General features: G+C 41.5%; 1 protein-coding gene across 3 annotated transcripts in view; it reads left to right on the top strand.

Annotated features, from left to right (window-relative positions):
- LOC138757535 (neuropeptide FF receptor 2-like) overlaps window positions 1–26,131 on the top strand; it is a 100,007-nt gene that overhangs the window by 54,113 nt on the left and 19,763 nt on the right. For all 3 annotated transcript variants that reach the window (XR_011353659.1, XR_011353660.1, XM_069925048.1), the window contains exon 2: window positions 6,636–6,970. Coding sequence is in view for 1 of the 3 variants with exons in the window: in XM_069925048.1 (XP_069781149.1) it covers window positions 6,643–6,970 (328 nt within the window). In the remaining 2 variants the exon portion in view is untranslated. The remainder of the gene's footprint in view (window positions 1–6,635; window positions 6,971–26,131) is intronic.

Raw genomic sequence — 26,131 nt, forward strand, 5'->3', positions numbered from 1 at the left:
GTTTCTCCCTCATTGTGTTTCAGTTAGCTTTTCTTAGTAACAAGCCAGCAAAATTTATTAATTGAAGGACAGAAAAAAAAGCTGATAATACAATCTGGCAGTTTCATACTTGCTTTATTGATGAGATTGTTTAAATTTCCAAGTTATTTGATTAACTGATCTAGATGCCACAACTAGCATTGTAGGATTTGATATAAAGTGCTCGTACAAACCCTCGTAGACGCGACTATTTATTTAACATTATTTATTTATTTCTATCTGAACTGTTCTCTGTTTGTGTGTTGTATCAGTATATGTTTTTTGCATGCTTTGCACCAAGGACCGGAGAACGATGTTTCATCAGGTTGTACGTCCAGTTGGATGATAATGAACTTGAACTTGTTATCACTGGACTGTTGGACTCCTTTAGCAAACAATGAGAAGCTGGAAGGACTCAGCGTAAGCACTGCATCCGAGTTTTGGGTCAGGATCCTTTTTCAAGATTCTCGAGAAAAGGTCCAAAGCTGTAATGTTGACTGACCGTTTCTCTCCGTGGATGCTGCCTGATCCATTGAGTCCCTCCAGTTTCTTATTGTTTGATTCCAGCACCTGTAGTTTTTCTATTGGTCATATTACTGGGATTGCATATCTAGTGATTTAACATCGTATTACTGGTATGCATGTTGTGTTCAGCAATGGTTACTCCTGGAAAACTATGCCTAGAATACATCCTGAAGGAACTTTACAGAGTGAATGACATCATTTTATGCACCTCTGTGTCATGCAAGGACAAGAAATGCCAGTCTAATTTCCTGAAATAGCAGAATTATCCAAGTGAATTTTGACAACTCTACTCCAAGAACCTGAGTCCAGTCTGTGAGAATGAAAGATCAAGTGGATTTCCTAGTATCATTTACAATAAAAGATAATTGGTCTGGTAAAATCATATCTGCTTCGTGTGCTTTTTCTAATAACAGGGTTTATTGCAAATGATTCACTTGACCTTCAATTTATACAAAATACCTTGCAATTTGAGATAGTAATACAGCAAGGGAGGTTGGAAATGAGAGCTATACTGATAGGAGAGATATTAGTCAGGGGGATAGACAGGAGATTCTGACCCTGAATGGCATGTTGCCTCCTAGGAGCCAGGTTCAAGGTTGTCTCCAAGAGGATTTCAGAGCATTCTCAAGGACCAAGTGAAGCAGCTAAAGGTTGTTGTACACATTGCTAAGTGTAGGGAACTACAAATCAGTGAACCTAGCATCTGTGGTTGGTAAGTGTAAAACACAAAAGTCTACAGACACTGTGATTGAAGTAAAAACACAATGCTGAAGAAACTTCATTTACGCGATGCGAATGAAAAAAAACACACCGACGGGAGGGGGGACCAGCTGGGGAGTCGATCTCCACAGCCGGCAACGACAGCTGCAGAACACCTGCAGCAAGAAGAGACCACAGAAGACAATAGAAACAAGAAAGAAGAGAAGGAAAGGGCACCAAAGAAACAACAGATGGTCAACCCAGAGGAAGAAGAAGAGGAAGAGGAAGAGTACAGTGAAATAGAAGAAGAAAAGAAAGGCAAGATAAAGGATATACTTGCTCTTATTAAAGGATACATGGAGCCATTTAAAGAATGGTAAACACAGGAATTTAAGGATTTAAGAAAAAGAATAAACAACACAGAAGAGAAAATGAATAAAATAGATATGACCTTAACAGAAATGGGAAAGAAAGTGGACAAGATGGAAGAGCGGGCAGTAGCAGCAGAAATGGAGGTAGAAGACTTAAAAAAGAAATTGGAGGAATCTAATAAAAAAACTAAAGAGACACAAGAACTACTAGCTCAAAAAATAGATACAATGGAAAATTATAACAGAAGAAATAACATAAAGATAGTGGGCCTTAAGGAAGATGAAGAAGGCAAGAATATGAGGGAGTTTATAAAAGAGTGGATCCCTAAGACCCTAGGATGTCCAGAACTACAGCAAGAAATGGAAATAGAAAGGGCACATAGAGTATTGGCCTCTAAACCACAACCACAACAAAAACCAAGATCTATTGTAGTAAAATTCCTAAGATATACTACAAGAGAAAAGGTACTGGAGAAGACAATGGAAAAAGTAAGAGAGGGCAACAAACCACTGGAGTATAAAGGGCAAAAAATCTTCATTTTTCCAGATATAAGTTTTGAACTCCTAAAGAAGAGAAAAGAGTTCAATACAGCAAAGGCGATTTTATGGAAGAAAGGGTATAAATTTATACTAAAGCATCCAGCGGTATTGAAAATATTTATTCCAGGACAACAAAACAGACTATTCTCGGATCCAGAAGAAGCACGAAAATTTGCAGAACAATTACAAAAATAGACTGAAGGAGGAAGACGGGTAATGAGAGTTAAAATGATCACGATTGATATGTATGTGGGTAAAGACAAAAATAGACTGAGGGATGAAGACGGGTAATGAGAGTAAAAATGATCACGATTGATATGTATGCAGGTAAAGAGGTATAAGAGTGAATAGAGACAATGTGCATACGTGAATGTATCTGTACTTAGAGGAAAATATAGATAGTATAGACAAGAATTAATAAGGGAAGGTAATGGAATAGAGAGAATAAGGAGGGAATTAAAAGAGTGACCTTTGTGACATATGAAAAGTGAAATCTTTTCTGGGGGGGGCGGGGTGAGGGGAAATAGCGGTCACTGCAAAATCAGTTGACGCTTGCGAGTGGATTCGCAAATCCAAATGGAGAGGGGAGATGTGGTTGTCCGACAAGGGATAAAGGACAACTCAGGAGGGGAAGGGGAGATTGGGGATAAATAAGATAGAAATAGGAGAATAAGGAAAATGTTGGATGTTGTAGGAATGTTGTCTTATAAAGAGTTGAAAATAAGAAAACAAATGGAAAAGGAGGAAAGGTAATGATGGAAAAACGGAAAGAGAAGATAAACAAAATATAAAAGGGCTACGCTGAACTATATGACTTTAAATATTAATGGAATACATAACCAAATTAAAAGGAAGAAACTACTAAATTTAAATGAATAAATGTATTCCATTAGAAAAAATAACATATAGGTTAAGAAATAATATTGAAATATTCGAACAAGTATAGGAGCCTTACATTAAATACAATAGCAAAAACCTACCGGGGACAAACATTACCTAAGTTGATGGAAGGAGAAGGAAAGAAAAGAATGGACTCAGTAGAATTTCTGGTGTATTTTTGTTGAATGACAACATTGTCTGACTGGCTTAATGCAACCTAGATTGTATACCTAAAATGGATGAGGGGGGGGGGGGGGTGGGGGGGTGGCTTGGGAGGAGGTGGGGGGAGAAAAAGTCACTGTATATGTGTGAAAAAGAAATAGTGTATATCATGGCTAATGTGATTTATGGTGTGAAAAATAAAAAATTTAAAAAAAAATTCAGCCCTAACCTGAATTTCCTCCCTTACCCACATCTGTCCTGGCCCCCATCTGCCCCAAGATGTAACAACAGGATTCCCCTTGTCCTCACCTACCAACCCACTACCCTCCACATTCAACACATTATCCCCCACAATTTTGGACTCCTACAAAATGATCCCACCACCAGACACATCTCCTCTCCTCCACTTTCTGTCAGAACCATTCCCTCCATGACCCCTTCGGGCACTCACCCCTTCTGACCAATCGTCCCCTTGGCACCTTCTTCTGCATCCTCAGGAAGTGGCACCCTTGTGCCAACACCTCCACCCTCACCATCATTCAGGGCCCCAGTCCTACCAAGTGAAGCAGCACTTCACTTGTATATCTGTGGGAGGGGAGTCTTCGACCGCATCCGGTGCTTCTGTTGTGGCCTTCTCTACATCAGAAAGACTGGACACAGACTGGGAGATCACTTTGCTGAGCACCTTCGCTCTGCTGTATCATTGACAAGGATCACCCAGTGACCAACCAGTGACCAACCAGTTCATTTCTGCTCCCCAGTCCTGCACTGACATGTCTGTCCATGGCCTTCATGTATTGTCAAACCAAGTCCATCCGTAAATTGGAGGAGCAACATATAATATTCTGTCTGGACACGCCCTAACTGGATGGTATTAACATAAACCTCTCCGGTTTCTGCTAAACCACTCCCCGATCTCCCTCTCTTCCCCACCCCTCTGTCTTCTTTCTTCCAGCTCTCTACCCCTTCACTCTCCATTCACAGAGCCATTCCCCTCCCCTGCTTGCTGGTGTGCCCTCCCTCCCTTATCCATCTATTATCTGTCTGTTGGCCTGTGCTCCTTCCCCTGCACCTGCCTCTCCCCCCAAACCATTTTTTTCAGGCGCTTGCTATATTTTGCTCCTACCGATAAAGGGCTCAAGCCTGAAACAATGGTTATTTATCTTTATCTTTGCTATGCAAAGCATTCTACCTGACCTGCTGAGTTTTTCCAGCATTATGTTTTTATCTGTGGTAAGTTATTTGAGACTACTCCAAGGGAGAAGATGTAAATGCACTTGCATGAACAAAGGCTGATTTGCATGATTTTGAAAGTCGGAGGTTATACCTCACAAATCTGAGTTTTTTTGAAGATGAAACCAAAAAGGTTAACATGGGATGAGCCATGGATGCATTAAGGACTTAACCTAGACTTTTGATAAGGTTCCAGACAATAGGCTGCTCTGCAAAGTTAGGCCACTTAGGATCCAAGGTGAGATAGCAGAATAGATAGAAAATTGGCTTTATGGAAGAAAACAGAGGGTGATGGTGGAAAGTTGTTTGACTGAAGGCTTGCGACTAGTGGTGTGCCACAGGGTTAGGTGCTGGGCCCATTGCTATTTGTCATTTATATCAAAGATTTTGGTAAAAACATTCATTGCATGAACAGCAAGTTTGTGGATGGCACTATTGGTGACACGGTTAGCTTAGCGGTTAACACAACACTATTACAGCACTCAAAGACCTGGGTTTGAATTCATTGGTGTCTGTGAGGAGTTTATATGCTCTATGTATAGGTTTCTTCTGGGTGCTCTGGTTACCTTGCACTTACAAAAGGCATGTAGGGTTAGTAGGTCACGTGGGTGTATTTAGGTACTGCAGGCTTGTGGTTCAAAAAGTCCTGTTACCATGCTGTATCTCAAATAAAAATTCAGGGTTCTTGCATTGTAGATACTGAAGACAGTTGCCAAAGACCATAGCAGAATCTTGATTGGTTGGGCGGATGGGCAAAGGAATGGTTCATAGAATTTAATATGAAAAATGTGAGGTCTTGCATCTTGGGAAGTTTCACATGGGTTGGACCTATACAGTGAATCATAGAGAGCTGGGAGATGTTGTCGAGCAGAAGGATCTTGGAATACTTGTACATAGTTGCAAATAAATAGAGTAGTCAAAAAGGCTTTTGGCACATTGACTTTCATCAGTCAGTGTACTGAGTGTAGAAGTTGGGAGGTCTTTGTTGTAGTTGTATAAGACTATGTGAGCCCCCATTTGGAGTTTTGTATCAAGTTTTTATCACTATGCTACAAAAAGGTGTTATCAAGCTGGAGAAGTTGAAGAGAAGATTTAAGCAAATGTTGCCAGGACTCAGGGGCCTGAACTGAAGGGAAATGTTGAACAGACTAGGGCTTTATTCCTTCATGCACAGGAGGATGAGGGTAATCTCATGGAGGTGTACAAAATCATGAGAGGAATAGATTGGATGAATGCAGAGAGCATTTTGCCCAGAGGAGTAGAATCAGAAACTAGAGGACATAGGTTTAAGATGAGGGGGGTGAGATTTAACAGGAACCTGGCGTAGCTTTTTATTTACACAGAGGGTGGCGAATGTATGCTGGAGGAGGTGATTGACGCAGATACAATTGCCACATTTAGGAAAAAAATTGAACAGATACATGGATAGGATGGGATTAGAGGGAAATGTGGCGAACCCATACAGGTGGTATGAGTAAGACATTTTGTTTAGTGTCGGCAAATTGAGCCAAAGGGCCTGTTTTCGTGCTGTATGTCCCTATAACATAAAGAGATGAGATCCTGCAAAGTGAAATTAGGGAATAGGGCAGAAGGTCAAAAATGCATTTTTTTTTTCAGTTTCTATTAGCCTGTGCATAGAGTGCTACATTACGTTGATTAAATTTCTGTTATCTGATGAAAGAAAGCCTTCAAATTAATCAGACGCTATTTGCACTGGTATAGCACAATGTTTAGCATCTTAGCCCCTGGATTCTGCCTGAACAATCTCAAGAATGATATTTATGTTCCATTCTGACATATAACTTCTGCCTGTTCTCCTTCTTCTCACAAGAATATCCTGCCTAAAGTATATAGTGATATCCTTATAGCTTTCCGTTGAGAAATATCACTGATCTGTGGTTGTTGTGAAATTTGAATCAATTCCCTCCAATACATTCACCCACTAAAGTGTCATGTGTAACACAGGAACAGCACACCAAATGCTGGAGAAACTCAAAGAGTCAGGCAGCATCAGTGGAAAGCAGTTCACAGTCAGCGTTTTGGGTCTAAGGCGAATCATCAGGAATTGTGGCATTAGAGACAGGAGTTATATTTATTTATTTATGTATGAATACAAAGAGAGAATACTGAAGTGACTGATATATTAATGTGATGTGCCCTGGATTGATCACTGATGTCACTAACCTTGTTGCTTCCGATTCAATGCAGAATCACAATGAATGAGGAACAGGATCAAAATGTGACAGCTCAGGAATATTATTCTTTCTTTTTAAATGGATCAACTTCATATTTTTACCTTCAAAGCAACATTACCTATCTTCCGTTCTATCAGCATGCACCTTCTGTGGCCACGATCTTCATCATCTCGTACCTTCTAATCTTCCTGCTCTGTATGCTGGGTAACAGTTTGGTTTGCTTTATTGTGGTGAAGAATCGACACATGCGGACAGTAACCAACATCTTTATCCTTAACCTTGCAATTAGCGACCTCCTTGTTGGGATATTCTGCATGCCTACCACACTCTTGGACAATATTCTAACAGGTAAGAACAAACACAATTATTTTTCTTCAATTAATCCATATTGTCCACCATGAGAGTAAAGAATACAAACATCAGTCCTCTGGCAAGATGCATATCAATTCCATTTTTTTTCTATTTTTAAATTGAAAATTCCACTTGATCCTTTAGTATTTTTGTTGGGTTATATTAAGAAATTGAGTTTGGAGTTAAAACTAAATAAGTTTCATATTGCTTTTTTGAGATTGGCTTTAGCTGTGGCTCAAAAATGTTTGGCAATTACCTGGAAAAATGAGACTAATTTTAGTATTTAGCCATGGCATTTGGAAATGAGATCCTGTATTCCGTTGGAAAAGATAACATATAATTTACGTAATAATTATTCCTGTTTTGTTAAAACTTGGAGCCCGTATTTGGAATATATGGGGCTGCATTATTAATCTTCCTTCCACGCATTGATGGTGTTGCTCCGAACCATTGCAAATAATTGATTGAGAGTTTTATGTTATGTGATCTCTTGTTTTCTTTTCTTTTTTCTTTTGGTGGTAGTTAGAGAGGGGGTGGGAAGGGGTGGGTGGGTTAGGTAGGGTCACGGGGAGTGTAGGGGGTATTATTTACAGAAATATCATGTATGTATTTTGTTTTTCCTTTTGTTGTATTTTTTTATTGTATGATTTACCACGATTAATAAATAAAATTTTCAAAAAGACATTCCATTTTTGGAATGAAACTCGATAATTTCTGCTTTGTTGATTATTGTGCAAAGAAAAAGATCGGGGAAATAGACTAAGGTGTCAATTCCTTTGATTTATCTCCACAATGGAGAAGATTTAATCTTTCAGCGACACTGTAAAATGGATTACAGGCAGTCGCCAGCTCTGTTCACATCTGTCCTGATTATTGTTTTCATTGGATTCAGTTGCAAAAGATGGAAAACAAGCCATTAACTATCAACTGTTTCACGGTCTAATGCAAAGGCAGGATTATCCAACAGGAGCACACATTATTTTGATTAAAAGGAAATTACAATATTCTACTCCAGTACTCTGCTTATCAGGAATCCAAAATACATCACGTAAACTGCAAATAGAAGAGTTTTGCTTGACCACTGAGCAATTACTGCAGTTAGAAAGGGAGAACTTCGCTATCTCATTCTGGGATGTATGCAAACTCAAATCATAGAAGAGTAGGAAAGGTGCTCTCAAGGTTAATGGCAATTTTTGGATTGCACATTTTAATGGCAATCTAAAAGAAACAAAAAAGATGCATCAGAGTCCTGATCGTGTATCAGGAAGGATGTGGTGGCAGTAGAGAGAGAGAGAATGTGTGTGCACGAGATTCACCAGGATGTTGACAGGAATGGAGGGCTGTCGTAATTAGGAGAGATTGGATATTGTTTTATTCTTATTGGAACACTGGAGGCAGAAGAAGTGGTCTAATGGCAGGTTGTAAAATGTTGAAGAGCATAAATGAATTAGATCGTAAAAATCCTCTTCCTAGGCCAGGCAAGAAGAGAGGATATGCCTAGTGTGAAAGAGGAGACATATAAAGGAGATCTGAGGGATATGTTTTCACACAGAGACTGGTAAATATTTTGAGCAGTCTGCCAGAGCAGATGGTGGAGGTACAATTCTGAGGGTGACAGGTTAGTGCAGGGCTATTACAGCATTAGGAATCTGGTTCAAAGCCATCACTGTCTGTAAGGAGTTTGTATATGCTCCCTGTGTCTGTGTAGGTTTCCTCCAGGTGCTCAAATTTACTCGCACATTCCAAAGTCATATGGGTTAGTACATTAATTGGTCACAAAGGTGCAATTGGGCAGAGTTGGGGTCATGGGCCAGAAGTGTCTGTTACTGTGATGTATCTCTAAATTTAAGAAAATAAACGTGCTAGGGACAGCTACTTGGAAAGGAAAGGAGCAGATGGTTTTGGGCCCAATGCAGACAAGTGGAATTAGCATCCATAGACATAATAGTCAGGTGGATTTATATGGTACATGGGGAAGAGGTGGGTCCAAGAAATCGTTTGTGTTGTCTGACTCTGATTCTATCATTCTACAAAGATCTCCAGTCGATGATCATCTGACAGAGGTCGAATGAGTATATAATGATGGTAATCAGTTCAATCAGATGCAGAGATAACCAACTGAAAGTAATCAAAAGGCTCACTAGTGAGAAAGGTGATTGTGTTATGTGGCTCAACAAATGAGAGAGCAGTTGCTGTTACATGTGGCATGGCATTTTTAATTTTCATTTAGAGGTATGGGCTGTTCCAATGCACAAACACATGCCATCTAAATGCACCAATTAATCTCAAATCCTTGTGTGTTCTTTGGAGGGTGGAGAGAAAATGAATCACCTGGAGGAAACACATGCAGACACAAGGAGAATGTGCAGATAGCATTGGATTCAACCCTTGCTCGCTGGTGCTGTAATAGCATTGTACTAACCATTATGCTAATGAAACCAGAAAAGCTGCCATAAGGATGGCCAGGTTTATTTATTCATATCATATGGGTCCTAGCATGACGAAGGAAGATAAAAATTCCCATTCTGCAGAGCACGATCTAAACTGCAATACCATAGAACAGCAGGACTCTTGATGAGATCAGTCCCTGCTGTGGGAGCGTTCTTCAGCATTGACATCAAGACAGCGGGAATTTAACAAAGTGATTTTTGAGTCAGACAATTCTGAAAGGTGTGGTACTCAGTGAAGATTTTCTTTGTTAGGAGAAAGAGTCTGTTTATGTCTAGTCTTATCTATTCCTTTCATAATTTTAAATACCTCTATTAAGTCCCCTCTCAGTCAACTATGTTCCAATGAATAAAGTCCCAGTCTCCTTAATCTCTCCCTGTAATCCAGATGCTGTAAGACAGGCAACATCCTTGTAAACCTTCTCTGCACCCTCTCCACCTTATCTATATCCTTTCTATAATTTGGAGACCAGAACTGAGCACAGTACTCCAAACCTGGCCTCACCAATGCCTTAAACAGCTGCAGCATCACCTCCCAGCTCCTATATTCTATACTATGATTTATGAAGGCCAGAATACCATATGCCTTCTTAACCACCCTGTCTACATGGGAATCCACCTTTAGTGAACTCTGTACCATAACCCCCAGGTCCCTTTGCTCCTTTGCGTGCCTCAATGCCCTCCCCTTAACTGTATATGTCCAATTCTGTTTATTTTTACCGAAATGCAACACCTCACACTTGTCTACATTGAATTCCATCTGCCATCTTTCAGCCCACTCTTCCAAACAAACCAAATCCTTCTGTAATCCAAGAAAATCCAACTCACTATCCACCACTCCCCCTATTTTCGTATCATCTGCATATTTGCTTAACCAGTTAACCACACCCTCTTCTAAATCATTAATATAAATGATAAACAACAAGGGACCCAGCACCGATCCCTGAGGCACCCCGCTTGTCACAGGCTTCCAACCTGACATAAAGTAGTCCACCATGACTCTGCTGTCTGTCTCCCAGCCACCTCTGAACCCATGTCACAATCTCTCTACTAATTCCTAGTGACTGAACCTTCCTTATTAACCTTCCATGCTGAACCTTATCAAAAGTCTTACTAAAATTCAAATAGATCACATCCACCACTCTACCTTCATCCACCTTTTTTGTCATTTCCTCAAAAAACTCAACAAGGTTCATCAAACATGACCTTCTTTTTACAATCCCTGCCTATCCAGATATGCGTATATACTATCTCAAAGAATACCCTCCATAACCTTCTCCACCACCGAAGTCAAGCTTACAGGCCAGTAATTACTTGGCCTACACCTACTGCCTTTTTTGAACAATGGAACAGCATTTGCAATCCTCCAATCCTGTGGTACACCCTCTCCTCCAGTGATCTTTGAAAAATCACTGTCAATGCCCCTGCTATTTGTTCCTTGACCTCCCTTAAAGTCCTGTGGAAAATCCCATCAGGACCAGGAGACTTATCCACCTTAATTGACCCTAAAAGCTCCAAAACTCTCACTTTACTAATCCCTATCCTTTCCATAATTAACCCCTTTGCCTCTCTTATAGCCCAATGTCCCTTTCCCTTGTAAATACGGACGAGAAAAAATTGTTCAATTATTTCTCCCATCTCATACGGTTCCTGACATAGTTCACCAATCCCATCATCTAGTGGACCTATTCTATCTTTAACCCTCCTTTTACTGTTCACATTTCTGTAAAAACCCTTAGCATTCATCTTCGCCTTATCAGCTTTGGATTTCTCATACCTTCTTTTTGCCTTCTAATTTCCCTCTTAAGGTTCTTCCTGCAATCTAAGTAATGACCATACATCTCCTCAATCCCTTGTTTTTTATATTTGGTTTAGACCTCCTTCTTGTCCTGAACCAACTTCTTAATTTCACTAGAAAACCATGGCTCCCTCGAACCTTTAGTCTTCCCCTTCGGCCATAAAGATCTGAACTTTCAAAATCTCACCCCTAAATGCCCCCCAAATTTCCTCTACATCCTTTCCGGCAAAAAGATCAGCCCACATAACTCTCTGCAAATCATTTCTCCAAATCTGGCCTTCCCCTACTCGAAGACCTTCAACTTTGGACCCAACCTATCCCTTTTCATCATTAATCTAAAGCTAATGGACCCATGATCACTGGATCCGAAGTTCTCTCCAACGCTTACCTCCGTCACCTGCTCCATTGCATTCCCAAAGAACAGATCTAACACTGCTCCCCCTCTAGTTGGCGTCTCAATATATTGCTGCAAAAAGCAATCCTGAACACAATGCATAAATACTAAGCCATCCTGCCCTTTTACTAACTATGTTTCCCAATCTATGTTTGGAAAATTGAAATCCCCAACCAACACCACCCTATTTCTCCTGCACATTTTACCTATTACCTTGCACATTTGCTCTTTGAGTTCCCTTTCCCCATTTGGAGACCTATAATATACCTCCATAACAGTAACCTCACCCTTATTTTTCATCTCTATCCACACTATCTCCCTTGACGAGTCCTCGAGTCTCTCAGCACTGCTGTAATATCCTCCCTGACAAGTAATGCCACACCTCCCCCTCTTAATCCACCAACTCTGTCACATCTAAAGCAGCGAAATCCTGGAACATTCAACTGCCAGTCACAACCTTCCTTCAACCACGTCTCGCTAATGGCCACAACATCATAATGCCACATGTCAAGCCACACCTTTAGCTCATCCAGCCTCCTTACTATGCTCCTCGCATTAAAATAAATACATCTCAGGGATCTCCTACATCCTACCTTCTGCATATCCTCCTTTCTTCCATTCTCACAATTTTTACTACATCTTTTTACTACTTCCTGCTTTTCCTCCCTCAAATTATTCAAACTTGTCTCTTTCCTTAGCCTACAAACCCTCACCCTGCTGACCTGCCTAATTTGAAACCCTGTCCCCAACCATACTAGTTTAACCCCCACCCCCACCGACAGCCCTAGCAAATGCCCCCACTAGGAGACTGGTCCCTCTGGGATTAAGATGTAACCCATCATTACGGTATAGGTCCCATCTTCCCCAAAAAAGGTTCAGTGGTCCAAGAATTTGAAACCCTGTCTCTTACTCCACCCCTTTAGCCACGCGTTTAACCAACACTTAATTCTATTTCTGCCCTCAATGTCACGTGGCACAGGAAGCAATCCAGAGATTACCCCCTTAGTGGTCCTCCTTTTAAGCTCCCTACCCAACTCCCTATACTCATTCTGCAGGACCATTTCCTCCTCCTTCCAACATCATTGGAACCAACATGTACCACAACCTCAGGCTCCTGACCCTCCCCTTTTAGGATGTTCTGAATGCGCATAGTCACATCCCGGACCCTGGCACCAGGAAGACAAACCTCCATCCGGTTTTCCTTATAGTATCCACAAAAACGTCTGTCTGTCCTCCTAACTATTGAATCCCCTATAACTATCACCCTTTTTCTTTTATCCCCACCTTTCTGGGTCACAGAGGTGGACACCACACCTCTGCCCACCAAAGTCTGACTATCCCTCTCCTCAGTACTCAAGGTGGAGTATCGATTTCTGAAGATTTCAAACTCGGGTGCTTGCACATGAACCTGACCTCTCCCTTTCCTCCTCCTAACGGTAAACAACTGCCTCTCCTCCCATGGCCCCTGGGCGACCACCTGTCTGTAGCTCTTGTCTACGATAGCCTCATTCTCCCTAATCAGAGTGAAGTCATGGAGCTGCAGCTCAAGCTCAAGTTCCCTTAGACGCTGCAGCTCAGCCTACTTTGTGCACACATGGACGTCTGGGAGATGTGAAGACTCCATGACTTCCCACATGTGACACGGAGAGCAGAAAACTGCCCTCACACTCAACCTTCCTCCTTCTCCTCACACCTTACAAAGTAAAAAATAAACAGATTTATATTAAATTAACTTTGAATATTTTATTTTTAGTCCAGCACTCTCATCCTCAGCCTCTGCTCGCCTAAGCCTCTTGAGCCAAAGCCTCAAGGACCCACTCCTTCATTGTGCCACTCACTCAGTGGGCCCCTCCCTTATACTTACCCTCCTTTTATTGGCCCCTTGACCAATTAACCCCCTCACTCTCTCCAAGCTCCTCCCCCTCCTCCAGATAGTCACCTGAACTCCAGTCGCCGCCTCCTCCGACTGACAGCCCGAACCAAGGAATCCAAAGGAATACAATTTGAATCTCTGCATGACACCTTAGCATACTCGAAGATGTATTAGACTTCCAAGTAACTGCCACACATTTCCTGGTGACTTTTAAGCGAATTTAACAAATTCCAATAGATAAACTGATCATTTTAATTTAGGTCTTTTACCTTCAATATTCCCTAAAAATAATAGATCAGGACTTTGCGGAAAAACAATTCCAGTAACTTGTTCCAAAAAATTCTGTAGATCTGTCCAAAAAGGCCTGTGGGATCCAATGTGGGATAAGATATAACTAATGTAAAAAATTATATTAAACTAATTATATTGGATTAATCTGTATCTAACATTAATAGTATTATTCATACAATCCTTGCATAAATATTCAAATTCCTATCTCTGTCTAGATCTATGAAGTCCTTGCTTGGAGTTCCTGCTTGTAAAAATGAATATATCATAGAAGTATTTTTTTTAACAATTTCTCTCCTAATAAGAAGTTCTATTTCAGTACAACGAGATAGAAGCACAGTTGGTCCAAGTTTATCCCTTAAATATGCACTTAATTGAAAATGACAATTTCCTCAAATGACATTAATTGACCCTTTTTCATAACAATCTTCAACGTTTACAATCCCCTTACAAGACCAAATATTCAAAAACTGATATCCCTTGAAAAAACTATAAGGGGATTGTGAGTTAAGATTTTCTTGAAGTAGACAATCATTATGTAAATCAAGCATCCACATCGAGTGTGGGCCTGCACCCTAGCTCGGGCGAAAGGTATGGAATCATTAAGGAACTCTACAGCACAGAATCAGGCCCATCAGCTCATATTTTCTGTGGCAACTCTACACTAATCCATTTGACTACTTTGCGTCAAGATCCTTAAACATCCTTTCCACTCTTCAGTTCAACTTACAGGGTGACGACCAGAACTGCACACAATACACCAGGCAATCTGACCAGTGTATTTTAAAATGGCAAGTTTATATTCCAACTTTAATAGTCTAAGCCCTGGCCTATGAAGTAGCATGCCATGTTCTGTTTTTGCTGCCCAATCGACTTGTGTTAGGGATTGATCAACATTATTTTACATCAACAAGCCTGGAATAATTTAGTATATCCAATCAACATGCAAAATACAACCAGCAAAATCTGAGCAAAGAAGTGTAAGAAGAGGGCACACTTCAATTTAACTACTGAATTAGGACAAAACTGCAAGGTCATAGAATCATAGAGTCATACACTATGAAACAGGTGCTTCAGCGCAACTTGACCTGACCAACCAAGTTGGCGTTCTGAGCTACTTCCATTTGGTCCATTCTAAGCCCTTCCTAACCAAGTATCTGTCCGAATGTTTTCCAAGCATATTAATTTCACCTGCTCCTATGTCTTCCTCTGACAGCTCATTCAAATATGGATAACCCTCTGAATGAAAAACTTGCTCCTTGAGTCCCTCTTATATCTCTTCTCCCTAATCTTCAACCTTCACTTGGTCCATCTCTGGCGACGCTCTCCCCTTTCTTAATCTAACTGTTTCCATCTTGGGAGACAAACTTTCTACAGACACTCTTTACAAACCTGCAACTTGCACAATTACCTCGACTTCACTTCTTCACGCCCAGTCTCCAGCAAGGATTCTATTCCTTTCTCTCAATTCCTCCATCTTGGTTGTATCTGTTCCCAAGATGAGAGCTTCCATTCCAGACCATCCTTCTTCCAAAAACGTGGCTTCCCCTGCACCAACATCAACTTCTCCTTTTCCCGCTCATCTGCCCTTGCCCCCAGATGCAACAAAAACAGGATTCTCTCGTCCTCAGCTACCATTCCACCAGCCTCTTCTCCAACTCCTTAACCTCCGTAATATCCATCACCTACAATATGGGCCACTTCCAGACACATCTTCCCCTTCACTCTCTGCCTTCCGTAGTGACCACTCCCTCTGTGACTCCCTCATCCACTCATCCCTTCCCATTAATCGCCTGCTTGGCACCCTCCCCTGTGGGTGCAGGAAGTGCCACATTTACATCCAAATAGTCTTTCAAAGCAAAGCAACACTTAATTTGTGTATCTGTGGGAGTCATTTACTGCATCCGGTGCTCTGGTTGTGGCCTTCTCTACATCAGTGAGAGACATGGATCTCGCATTGACAAACTATTTCAATTCTGCACTCCATTCCCGTGCTAAAGTATCTGTCCATGGCCTCGTGTACTGTCAAACCAAGACCACGTGTAAATTGGAGGAGTAAAACCTAATTTTCTGTCTGGGCACTCTCCATCCAGATGGCATTAACATCGATGCTAGCTTAGTCCCTGTTCTCCCCATCCCTCTATCTTCTTTCCTTCAGCTCTCTGCCCCCTTCCCTCTCCATTTACAAAGCCGCCCACCCTCCCCTTGTTTGCTAGTGTTCCCTCCCTCCCTTATCCACCTATTACCTCCTGTCTCTGAGACTGTGCTTACCCCCTGCTCTCACCCACCCCCCACTATTTTTTCAGGAGGCATGCCTGCATTTTACTTATACCTTGATGAAGGGCTCAAACCTGAAATGTTGGTTATGTATCTTTGTATTTGCTATTTAATGTTCACCGTTTGACCTGCTGAGTTACTCCAGCATTGTGTTTTTATTACAACCTTTCACCTATGCCCTCTACCTTGTGTAAAGGTTATTTTGTAGGATGACGTAAAACAAAGCATAGTTGTCCCAAAATATAGTTCAATCCAAACTTAATGCAAGTTCATGTCAACTCTTGAAAACGCTTCCACTTTCTCTGTTGCTTTACTATTTTCCCTCTAACATCTCATGTATCATATTGGCTTTCAATGAACTCATTCAGTCCAGAAGCTGCACTGGAAAATGTTAAGCTCACAAGAGGCAAAAGTCAAGGGTGATCAGTGAGAGTCAACACAGCTGTCTTGGTGGGAATCCTGTGTAGCTGATTTAGTTGTATGTAGAAGTAACAAAATACATTGATAGCACAGCATGATTTACTTCAGTTATATGGATTTCAGTAAGACCTTTCATGAGCTTTCCCATGGAAAGCTGTTCTAAAACATTAGAGGTTATGGTATCTAAGCAAGCTGGCAAATTAGATACAGAGCTGGCAGAGAATAGGAGAGCAACATGGAAACTCAGTAGTGGAGAGGGTAAGAAACTTCAAATTCCTGGGTGTCAACATCTCTGAAGACCTACCCTGCGGCCATCATGTCAATGCAATCATGAAGAAGGCTCACCAGCTGCTATATTTCAATAGGAGTTTGAATTCTCTGCCTGCCTGATTTCTGGTTTCCTATTTACACATGTAAGTGTCTAGTTAAGTTAATGAACTTAGAGATATTGTCCATTGTTTGTCTTTTCTTAATAAATCCAGTTTTGTCAAGTTTTACTATTTTTGGTACACAGACAGCCAATCTGTTTGCTCATAGTTTTGCTATTATCTGATTCCACCTGCATTGAATTCGCCCATCGTTATTGAATGAAGATCTACCGGGACCAATGCCCGCAGACAAAATCAGTGAACCGATGCGGACTCGAAAGGCCAACATGGCCTGTTTCCGCTCCGTAAATGGTTATATGGTTAAAAGATTTGGAATGTCATCTACAGGGGTACTGTGGAGAGCATTCTGACTGGTTGCTTTACTCTCTGGTATGAAGATGTTAATGCACAGGACAGGGTCAGGCTACAGAGGGTTGTATTCTCAGCTAGTGCCATAATGGGCTTTAGTCTTCACTCAATTAAGGACATCTTTAAGAGGCAGTGACTCAAGAAAGGAACTTCTATCATCAAGGACCCTGACCACCCAGGCCCTGCCCTTTTCTCACTGCTACCATCAGGAAGGAGGTACAGGAGCCTGAAGAGGCACACTCAATGTTACAAAAGCAGTCTCTTCCCCTTCGCCATCAGATTTCTCAACAGGCAATGAATCTATGGACAATATGCCATCTTTTCATTTTTTTGGCACGTTATTTTTTTTTTAAATCTTGTATTTACAGAATTGTAATTTATAGTAATTTTGTACCTTGTTCTGCACCATACTGCTGCCACAAAATAAATTTCATGACACGTATCATATTACATATATATATATATACAGCATTAATCCTGGTTCTGATTCTGAGGTGTACAGAAACCCTGTGACCAGTGGTGTACTGCAGGAATTGGTTGCCAGGACTTTGAACAAGTCTATAAATCCCTAAATGTCAATTTATAAACAACATGTATATTTATCACCAAAAACTTTTGAAAACATCTAGGGAGAAAACATTCCGACTGGTTGCCTCGTTCTCTGGTATGGAGTTGCCAATGCACAGGACGTGTATGCAGTATATTTAAAATCATTCTTTTTCAACCAAACTATCTGACGTTCTGACACCGAAAATGGCCTACTTCAGTTTGCAATGTTGCAAGAAGTTTAAGTCTTTTCAGTCAAGGTGACGTGGATATAAAGTGGCAGGACCTAATGTCAATGATGACTCAAAAATTAGAGCTCATTGTTATAAGGGGAGAAAACACTTAATTAGCATCTAAAAACTCTGAGGAAGTAACAAAGGGATAACTGTGTTATGTTGTGGTGCTATGGTGGCACTGCAACTCCCAGAAGGCATCGAACTGGCCATGTAACATCAGTGCGTGATGACACCAACATGTGTCGAGCTCATGATTCGGGCTTTTATAAGGTGGCGGGCATTCTGACCAGTAAATCTGTTTGATTCACTGAAGAAACACCTTGTGTGATTATTTCATCGTGTCCAGTGCGATTCCAGTGGCCACAGTTGATCATATTTACTCCTCGATGTTATTTGCAGACCATGACGAGGACAAATTAACTGGCATGTGTCCCTCTAATAGTAATATGCAATTGGAGACATTTGAAGCAGGTCATTTGATTGCAAGCTCTTTATTTCTTGCATGATATATGTGAAATAATTTCTCTTGCACTGCACTGCTGAAGATGTTACAACTGCGCCCTTTTCCACATCCAGTTTTATACATCCAGTTTCTTTAGTTTTTTTTATTTACTTTCTTTTTTTTTAGTTATTTAGTGATGGAAAAAAAATAGTAGCCTTGCCAGAGCTGCTGTAACGGCTGCCTCTGATGCAGACTTTGGAGAGTGGAGACACAGCACTGCTCTGAAAATTTCAACTCCTGGTCCTAATTCAGGCGGCTCTGTACAGGCTTTTAATGACCTGATAAGAGCCGACAGTGTTTGTATGTAAAATGCTGTAACTGCGGAGGTCTGTGCCCAAGGTGATGGCCCTGTACTTTACAAGTCCTCGTGGCTGCTGCTATGTACAGGACTCCAGGGAACAGGGTACCAGAAACGGGTAGAACACTCTCTGTTGAGGAGAAGCAAATGAGATGATCCTACAGGAACATGACCAGAGCAGCGAACCAAAGAAGAGCTCAGCGGCTGAGGGACCTGCACAGGCTGCCAGCTGATGAAGATTGGCTTGTGGGAACCAGATATCGGAACAGGGATTCCAGAAGGTTCTGAGGGCAAGAAGGGCTCTTCGAAAGGACTCAAGCGCTGAAGGGTTCCTGATTGTGCCGGAGGTATGGATCTGGAGCTCGCATTGCTGATAGATCGGACAGGAGTCTGCGCAGCTGCGGAAGTGTTGGAGGCAAATCCATGGACATTCAATGATTCTAAAATGACTCTCTTTTGCTTTTTTCTCTTTCTTACTGTAAGGGACTTCGGGCAACACTGAGAGTGACTCTTTGCCTTATGGCAGGCAGAAGACAATTTTGTGCATATTCTATACTATTACATGATAATAAAGGAATCTTGAATCTTATTTATTATTATTTAATGAGTAATTATATCAGCCAAATAATGTGATCAATAAAAAGGGAGAGATATATTTTGTTGAATAAAGAGCTTCCATTATTTGTGACAAAGTATGTAACAGATCTGTGTTAATATTAATCCTTAGTTTAATGTTAAAACTATATTTTTTCTCAATATGGTTTAATAAGTTAGTTTTGGGTGGTCAGAAACAAAGACAACACATTAGCATTTCAATAGACAGACATGGTTCTTTGCAGCTGGTCGTTGGATTCAGCATCATCAAATGCATTTGCATTTTAAACGCTATTGATCACAGAAGCCAGTTTGAAGATGGAATGGGTGCTGACTGCAGTTGAAGTCATGAGATGAAAGGATTTATGATGGTTCTTGAGATACTGAAAACAATAGGTTGTGGTGGCTCACCCATGCAACAGACGAACTGGTCCACGGAGTCACGGACAAATCCGCAGCAGATCTGTCTGTGAGAGCTCTGGGTGCAGGGCAGTCCACAGCCTGGTAGCTGATGTTATAAAGATCCCGGGAGTCTCAAGCATCATCGGGTTCCAAGGGATTTAAACATGTGCGAGAGTTCTATTAAAGTCAGTTAGTTTGACTCACTTTCGACTCTTTGTGGTTCTTTAGCTCGCTGCATGCCTAGTGCAACTACATTGGTGACCCCAACGATCCAAACATCATTTAGACCCAACGATGACCGGCCCAAGCACACAGAATGCAGTTTCACTAAACTGCCGACTTACCAAACCTCACAGCCGCAGGTCTGGTTTGAACAGGCTGAAGCCCAATTTCAGGTCATGCAAGTCATCTTGGTTGCCACAAAGTACTCCTATGTGGTCAGTTCCCTCGACCAGGAAATAAAAGTCCACATCATCGACTTCCTACTCCAGCCACTGGTTGTGGACAGGTATGAAACAATCAAGGCTCCCCTGATCCATACATTTGGCCTCTTCCACTTGAGAGTGCATCGAGGTTGCTCCTAATTACTCCTTCCATCTTATGTTCCGATTTTTAACCCTTTAGACTTCGTACTTCACTGGGTCTCTCCCCTGGTAGGATTTTGCCACCCCGCAATCTACTTCGACCCTTCCCACGTTATTATAAACACCAGCGGCACACTGTACACAATCCTTAAACAAACACTTATTATAAACTATTATGATACACTACACGATTCTTAAACAGATGCTTATTATACACTATAGAAACAAATAACTATAACACAATCCACCTTATACAGATACTTATTATACACTACTATGGTACACGATCCTTAAACAAATACTTATTGTACACTATTATGATACATTATTCTTAACCAAATACTTATTATACACTGTAGAAACAAATAACTATCACAATACACCTTATTCTATTTGGCCAAGTGTCTAAACCTATATCTCGAGATCGCTACGAGGGGACTCTAACCCCGTTCTACTAGGGGGACTCTAACCCCCTTTTTCTACAGGGGACTCTAACCCTGTTCTACTAGGGGGACTCAAACCCCCTTTTCTTGCAAGGGATTCTAACCCCCGCTTCTTACAGGGGACTCTAACCCCTGAAGCTTTATTCTTTGGCTTTAACTAGGACTTTTGCAGAGTAGTGACAACACACAATTTTATCGTTGCCAATAGCAGAACTTCGTTTAAACAGGCGTCTGCTTACCTCCTTTTGTTGAATGGCCACTTGTTGTTATCACCACACCACAATCGACCGGTGTTTCGTATCTTTTTCTTCCGTCACTTCTCCATCTTCGTCACGTCGGGGTCACCAAATTGTCGGACTCTGGCTTTACCTTACTCTTAATTTAGTCTATGTGTGGTCTGAGTCCAGCGTGTTCTTTGAATGAAGTGATAGGAGAAGGTATTCGGTTCAACAGTCAATTTATTACACAGCACAAGAATAAAACTTAACAGAGCTCTGGGTCAATCGTTAGTTCATAGGTCACCTGCACAGTGAGCTATTCCCCAAGACTGACCCCTATTGTCCAGTTGGCTCAGTTTATATCGATCAACCTTATCATGCAGAACAAAAGTTGTCTTCCTTTGCTAGATCTTTTTGCATAAGGGTTATCACAAGTCATCTCCTGTTTTGCAGATATCTGGGGTGTAGCACTCCCATCTTAATCCTCCAAGCCAGACTATCCTGTTGATTGGATCAGAAATTAATTCATCCCCAGATATTTCTAATCACCATTCTATCCCTGTCTGGCCAATTTCTGCTGTTCTCTTTAACACCTCCTCCTGCCTTAATCTTCCTCCTATGCTGGTTATCCATTCCCTTTGTTTCTTGCAGGCCATTCTTTGTTCTGGTCTGGCCTGTGTCTCCTGTGCTACTCACCACCTCCTTCAGTTTGAGCATTCCTCCTAAATCGTTTTATGCATTTCCTCTCCCTGTATTTGGGAGCAGACAATTTTGCTCAGCCAACTTTGCTCCATGCTGTGATTGCCACTTAATCACATTCCTCTTTTTCCCTGACCCATGCAGTACATATAAACTTATTAATTAATCATTTCTTTCATAATGTCTTAACCCCTAGATTCCAACAATGGACAGCCTAGATGACAGCGTACCATCAGCCTTAATGAGCGGGATGCTGGCACCAGGAGACAGCCATAAGCCATGTTTACTGTTTGAACAAGTCTTTCTCGAGCAGATGCCAGAAGATGTCCACCTCCCCATCACTGACAATGATTTTAGTGACCCATGCAAAGTAGCGGCCCACGAAGATATCCTGTGGCACACCAAGCAACATGGCAGGGCCTCCATTGACCAAGTTGTTGTGTCACACCCTAAAGCCCAGGCCTTCGCTATACCACCAATGAAGCCTGTGATGCCCACAGCAGGGAGTAATGCCAGTTTGGAAAATTGGTGTTTTTACTTGGAAAGTGGAGTTCAGGAGCCCAACATTGCCACCCAACATGTTCTTTTCCAGGAAACGCCAAGGCTGCATTCACAAATGACTAAAGCAGTTGGCCACCGTGATAGCCTCCTTTGCTTATGGGACTGACACTCCAGCCAAAAGTTCCTCATAAACACAGGGGCAAAGGTTAGCGTCTTGCTCCCCTTCAAGCCACGACACCCATGTCAGGAAGTTAGGACTGGTGCTCACCGCTGCCAACAACAGCAGTAGCTGCACATACGGCACGTGAACCATCCCATTACAGTTCAATTCCAGTCGTTTCGTCTGCTGGTTTACGCTGGCAACAGTGTCGCAGCCTTTATTGGGTGCAGATTTCTTCCGGGCGCACTGCCTCCCAATGGAACTCAAGGGATAGCGCATAGTGAATGCCAAAACCTTCACTCTGCAATACCAAGTTACCGGCCCCACACCTGGATTCTGTGACTTTGACAGGCCACGAATTTTCCAGAGTACTAGTGGAGTTCCCGACCATTATTACGCCGCAGTTCTCCACAGACATGCCTAAGCATGGTGTACAGCACCACATTGCCACTCAAGGACCTCCAATACATGCTCCCACCCGACAAACTCCATCTTGTCAAAATGGAGGAGATGGGGATCATCCGGCGCTCAGACAGCCAGTGAGCCTCTCCGCTGCACATAGAGCCCAAGGCAGGTGGAGGATGGAGGCGATGTGAAGACTACAGAAGACTCAACAATGCCACCATTGCCGACCCCTACCCACTGTCCTACATTCAGGACTTTACGGCCAATTTGCATGGGGCACGCATCTTCTCCAAGGTCAACTTGGTCTGTGGGTATCACCAGATTCCTGTTCACACCAGCGATGTCCCCAAGACACCCCTCATCACCCCGTTCGGCCTATTCAAGTTCTTGCAGATGCTTTTCAGACTCAAGAGCATGGCACAGTCATTCCATTGGCTCATGCACTCAGTGGGGCGTGGCTTAGATGTCATCCTCATCTACTTGGATGATATCCTGATCACCAGCCGCTTGCACCAAGAGCATTTGATGCACCTGCACCAAATCTGCTGCCTCCTGTGTGAATGTAGCCTGCCCAACAACCCTGTGAAGCGCCACCTCGGTTGTCAGCCATTTATTTCCTTTGGCACCGCATCAACCAACATGAAGCAGTCCACTCACTGGCAAAAGTCAAGGCCATACACCAGTTTTCCAGGCCCAGTACAGACAAGGACCTCAGGAGATCGTGGGCATGATCAACTTTTACCACTGATTCCTACCATCAGCGGCCTGAATCATGTGACCCCTGTTTGGCTTGATGCCTGGCAAGGCTAAGGAAATCACCTAGGACGGAATCAACAGCGGATGTCAAGCAGACCAAGGACGCCCTTGCAAATGCCACCTTCCTGGTACATCCCTAGGTGGATTTGCCACAGCCCTCATGGTTAACGCTTCCAACTCAGCAATTGATGGTGTGCTGGAACAACTAATTGAGGGTCAGTGAAAACCACTCACATTCTTCACCTGGCACCTGTGGCCCACAGAGCTGAAATACAGCACCTTTAACGGAGAGCTGCTAGCCCTCTACCTTACCATCTGTTGAAGCGGCAGCTGTTCATGGTCTTCACGGACCACAAATCACTCACCTTCGCATTCGTCAAAGTGTCGGATCCATAGTTGGCACAGTAGCAATGCCATCTGTCATTCATCTCAGGGTATGCCACCACCATCAACTACATCTCCAGGCAAAACAACGTCATGGCCAACGCACTGTCTCGCACCTCCATCCACTCATTGCATAATCTTCATTCAAGAGAAGTAAACAGACTTCTAGAACTCTTAGGTAAGTTAAGAGGGAGTTTGTGAAATACCTCATATGAAGAAAACTTTCTCTGAAGGACAACTCATTGAAAGAATTGTGAATTTAAAAAGGCCTGAAGATATGACGTTTCAATGCACTTTACAATTATTTCTGAGCTGAAAATTTAAGAGCTTTAAGCAAGACCAAAAGTTTTAAAATTGACTTTTCAGAGTTTGGGAGTTTAACTAAAACATGCACGCACGCATGCACCATGGGGGTGTTAAAGTTAGAGTTTAATCTAGAGATAAGTAAGAAATATCATGGAATTATTGATTTAATAAAAATTGTTATTTTGAATTTACCATAACCTGGTGAAGTTTTGCCATTTCTCTTCCTTTGTTAAAGCTAACAAAGTCTCTTTAGTCCCTAACAAAATTGAGAGGGTTGTTAGTTTGTAACAAAATTGGGGACTTGTCTGGGGTAGAACAAAAAGTCTGAGCTTGGACTTGGGGAAAAGGATTCAAGAACAATATTGTTCAAAAATTATGCTCTGATAATATGACATAATTTATTAATGTCAGATATAGATTGGTACAATATCTTATGTACCAATTATACCTTACACCGCAAAAAAATTACACAATCTGAAATTCTGGACTCGTGTTTTAGGTGTGGTATAGAAGTTGGAACATTTATACATTCAACCTGTCTACGGGTGAAAGTAAGATCCTTTTGGTATGACGTAGCAGAAATTTTGACAAAAATTATGGAAGTGAATTTTCCATTGGAACCAGTACTGTATTTATTCAGCAATCTTATGGTTATTGGCACAAAACAACCAAAATATCAAATACAGTTCATGAGGTAGCCAGGAAATATATTAGCTGTTATGTGGAAGTCTGACTCCCCCTTATTACTCAATGGAATATGGAAATGTAAAGTTGTGCCCCCAGAAAAGACAACATAATCTTTGAAAGAAATATGAAATGTTTGCTAAAATATGGCAACCTTATTTGAATCATACTGGCTTAAGGATATAATTAATTTCCCAGAAGAGGTTTAAATAATAGTTAGGTTAATAGCATTGAATTCTTGAAGGTCATGATATGGATTAATTAATGAAGACATGCTTAAACACCCTCTTTATTCTTTATGTTAACAGTTTGGAGGAGTGGTGAGATTTGGATAATCATATGAGACTGTAATTTCAAAATACTATTTAAATGATGTTTGTAGAGGATGCTGTTTAACTCAGCGAGTGGTGGCATAATGGAATGATCTTCCAAAACATAGTTGTGGCAGGGTCCCTTCTGTCATTTAGGAGAAGGTTGGATGTGTACATGGAGGTGAGGGGGTTGGAGAGTAATGGGTGGAGAGCAGGAAGGTTGAGCTAGTGGAGTCGTTCAAGTGAACCGGTGTGGACTCGAAGGGCTGATGTGGCCTGCTTCCACGCTGTAAATGGATATATATGTAATAATACCTATATGAATCTTGGAAAAATTGAAATAAAATATTCAAAAAAATCTGAGCTTAATTAAAGCTTATTTGATCGAGTAATATTCAATTTGTTTGGTTAAAAATCTTTTTGAAAACTAATTAAAAGGCTTATTGTGTGTGGTTAAACAACAGCAATGGAAAGTATGGCAATGCTTATCTGTGTAGATTTGAAAGTGGAGACTTGGTTAAAGGGTGCAAAAATTGCAGCTGATTATGTTTTAAAGCCAAAAACTAAGTGTGGGCCAAGTGAAACTTTACAAATGGCTATTAAAAAAATTTTTAGAATCAGAAAACTTTGCAGATTTGAAATAAGTAAGCCCACTTTCCGACTGCTCTTTTAAGAAAATAAAGAGTGGAGCCTCATCGTTGAAAGAAACTCCATGACTCTGAAGAAGACACAAAACTTGACCTGGAAAGTCAGGACTTGTATTATCTTATTCACAGGAGATACAACATAGGTAGTTTATAAATAAATAAGACCTCTTCTCATTTGTGTCCGGCAGATGGTCACTCCTGCTTGAAGAATCTCTCTGAAAGAGATCTGAACTCCATTTTAAAAGGAT

Source organism: Narcine bancroftii, chromosome 1 (assembly GCF_036971445.1).
Source record: "Narcine bancroftii isolate sNarBan1 chromosome 1, sNarBan1.hap1, whole genome shotgun sequence".
In the NCBI taxonomy this organism is placed as follows: domain Eukaryota; kingdom Metazoa; phylum Chordata; class Chondrichthyes; order Torpediniformes; family Narcinidae; genus Narcine; species Narcine bancroftii.